The following is a 3,386-nucleotide window of genomic DNA, read 5'->3' as shown; positions in this document are numbered from 1 at the left end:
TACCATCAGACAGCCAGTAAAAATGATGTGCTCACAGCCTACTTAATCTATCCTTGTCTGCTCTGATACATTCTCTCCACAGGAGGCAGCTGATTGAATTCTTACAGTAAACATTAAGCAAAGTTTCAGTAATGAAAGCATGCTAAAATAAGCATGAGTAGCAGTCTTAAAGGAATATAAAAAGAGTTTTCATAAAATGAATAAAGTATGAGTTTTATCAGTTGTAGAAGTGATAATGGGGATTACAGAGCAAATTGTAGGGAAAAAAAAAGTTGCAGGTGTGTTTTGCTTTGTTTTAACATCAGATGAGACTGTTGCCTCTTTTCTTTAAGGTATTGCTTTCCTAATCACCAGCTCTTTCTTCAAACCCAAATCCTCCAAGCACAGGACCTCTGGTCAATCTCAAATATCTGAACTCAATGGATGGCTATTAAAGGAAAAACATGCCCAAGAGTTGTTGTTAATCAGAGAGCTTTAAAAACTGAATATAACTAAATGCCACTATATAATTACATTTTAGTCTGAGAAGTAATGAGGTAGAGACAGTGGAGGGAAACAAGAAAAGAGGGAAGAGGGGACTGTCTCCAGTCTAATTGTTCCCTGTGTGCCACACCTCCCTAGTGCCCACGAGGGAAGAGGATCCCAAAGGAAAGTAAAGATGTTTATTCTCTCTTGAGGGGTGATTGCTGCTCCTTCACTCAGGAGTCGGAGGCACTGTTGGGTCTAGAATTTCAGGCTTGCGTGGCTGCATCTGAGGAAGGAATGTTCAGCATTTCTGGCCCCAGAGCCACAGATGTTCCGCGGCATCTAAAGGCAGAGGACACAGGAGTGGGTGGATGTGGGGCTCGGTTTTCTGCCCGAGTCAGCCATATTTCCCTTCAGTCTGCAAGTGACTTTTCTCTGGAGTGCTTTCTTCTCCTTGTCTTCTGACTGGTGATATGCCATGCCCTGAGGAAGATGGAAGGAATGTGGGAATTGGCTCTGAGTTTGGGGTAATACTGACTTAGTTGACTCTGGTATTTTCTTAGGCTATTCCTTGATTCATGAAGCTTAACTTTAAAACATTAACGGTGATTGCACATATAATAATTGTGTTGCACACATAATTGCTATTGGAGACTAAACTCTATTAAAAGGAGATGTCTGTTTTAATATTGGTAATCATCTATTACTGTTTCCTACATTAAATACCATCTTTTCCATTCTGTTTGATTTTATGCCCACTAGACAGTTCTCGGTTTTCAGTTGGTCCAGCTGATGGAGAAAGTGGCTTTGTGAATCAGTCACATCAACAGGTAACGCTAGAACTGCTCCAAGTCAGCCCACAGAAGTACTGTGGAATAAAGGCTCATTAAAATCAGAATATTAGTATATTGAATACATTTTTTAACAAGGAGGCATAGGAGAAGACATTATACTGGGTACTCCATATACATTAAAGTATTGATTTTCACAAGAACCATAGGGTGGTCTTATACTATTTACACAGATTCAGAAGAGATTTAGAGATTTTTGTTTAGTTATCCAAAGTCACAGAGTAGGTAACAGATTTAGCATTTAAAATCAGATAATTTTAATCATAAATTTTATTTTATGCCTTCTCTTCTATACTGCCTCTAGTGTTATCTCTTCATTTTTACTTGGGAAGAAACAGATGAATATTTACTCAAACTTCACACATTAGTGACAGAATTGGACTGACGCCTGTTTAGAAGTTCTTTACAGTGTATAGTTACTATCGGTTTCCAACAGGTTCTATGAAGACACTGGATTTGGGGGGAACCTCGTCTCGGTGAGGCCATTCTTTGATCTTCCAGGACTGAGCAGACATGACGATGAGGAACCACACCCCAGTCACTGAGTTCCTCCTGATGGGCATCCCGCACACAAGAGGGCTGGAAAACGTGCTCTTTGTTTTGTTTCTGGCCTTCTACCTGCTCACTCTGCTGGGGAATCTGCTCATTCTCCTGGCCATCCTCTCTTCCTCCAACCTCCACACCCCCATGTATTTCTTCTTGGGAAACTTGTCAGTGTTCGACATATTTTTCCCTTCAGTGAGCTCCCCCAAAATGATGCTCTGCCTCATGGGGCAAGGCAGGGCCATCTCTTACGGGGGCTGCGCCTCCCAGCTCTTCTTCTACCATTTCCTGGGCTGCACCGAGTGTTTCCTCTACACCGTGATGGCCTACGACCGCTTTGCGGCCATCTGCCACCCTTTGCGACACACCGTCATCACGAGCCGGCGGGCGTGCGCCATCGCGACTCTGGGCGCCTGGGTGGGGAGCTGTCTGCACGCGTCCGTCCTCGCATTCCTCGTCTTTAAGTTGCCCTACTGTGGCCCCAACGAGGTGGATAATTTTTCCTGTGACGTTCCAGTGGTGCTGGCCCTGGCCTGTGCCGACACCTCCCTCGCACAGACGGTGAGTTTCACCAACGTAGGTGTTGTTGCGCTCCTGTGTTTTCTTCTTATCCTCGCGTCGTTCGCTCGCATCGTTGCCTCCGTGTTGAGAATCGGCCCCGCAGAAGGCGGGCGCAGAGCCTTCTCCACCTGCGGGGCCCATCTGACCTCCATCCTGCTGTTCTATGGGCCAGTCGTCCTTGTTTATCTCCGACCTGCCTCGAGTCCCTGGCTGGACTCTGTGGTTCAGGTGTTGAATAACATTGTTACCCCTTCCCTGAATCCTTTGATATACACCTTGAGGAACAAAGATGTCAAGTTGGCGCTGAGAAAGGCGCTAAATTCCAGGAGTGCATAATTGTGGAGAGTAAGCTTTACGGCGTGATCTGTCTGTACAACTTTGTCTTGTATTTATCTGGGGGCAATTAGGCTAAGTGAGGTTTGGGATAACTAGGTGAGACTGAATAAATTCTGGAATGATTTATGTCTATCTATTTATTCAATGTTTTATTCAACAAACTCCTTTACAGTGCTTACTCTGTGCCAGACACTATTCTATGCACTTTATTGATACTGACATATATAATTATCATACTAACCATATGAAGTAGATAATATTATTAAACCAATTTACAGAGGAAAAAATTAAGGTACTGAGAGCCTAAGACACTTCTGCAGTGTCACAGAGTTAGTAAGTCGCTGAGCTAGGATGTGAACCAAGGGGTCTTTCTTAATTTTGTGCCAATGCTGCCTCTGTGTTGTCAGGATTGTAACCTAATTTTAGGCACTTCTTTTCGATTTGTATGGAACAAATCTATAGTTCATGAAATTTGCTCCATTGATTTTTACAAATTTTTACCCTGTATTTTGATGGGTGACGTGTTCAAGTCTGATATCAAGAAATTCTCTTCCGTTTTAGACACCAGGTGGTGTCTCTACATCTACCAAGACATATTGGCACAGTCTCTACTCTCAAGGAAGCATATTC

General features: G+C 43.4%; 1 protein-coding gene across 1 annotated transcript; it reads left to right on the top strand.

The window, feature by feature from the left end:
* The first annotated feature begins 1,603 nt into the window (after positions 1-1,603).
* Positions 1,604-2,756, top strand: LOC105881591 (olfactory receptor 10D3-like). Its single transcript, XM_020286770.2, has one exon. The coding sequence runs from the start codon at positions 1,830-1,832 to the stop codon at positions 2,754-2,756; it is 927 nt and encodes a 308-aa protein (XP_020142359.2). The 5' UTR covers positions 1,604-1,829.
* Positions 2,757-3,386: the final 630 nt, after the last annotated feature.

This window comes from Microcebus murinus, chromosome 4 (assembly GCF_040939455.1).
Source record: "Microcebus murinus isolate Inina chromosome 4, M.murinus_Inina_mat1.0, whole genome shotgun sequence".
Taxonomy (NCBI): Eukaryota; Metazoa; Chordata; class Mammalia; order Primates; family Cheirogaleidae; genus Microcebus; species Microcebus murinus.
This window is presented reverse-complemented; position numbering and strand designations above follow the sequence as displayed.

Coding starts and splice junctions, on each gene's coding strand:
- LOC105881591 (XM_020286770.2), top strand. CDS start 1,830: ATGACGATGAGGAACCACACCCCAGTCACTGAGTTCCTCCTGATGGGC.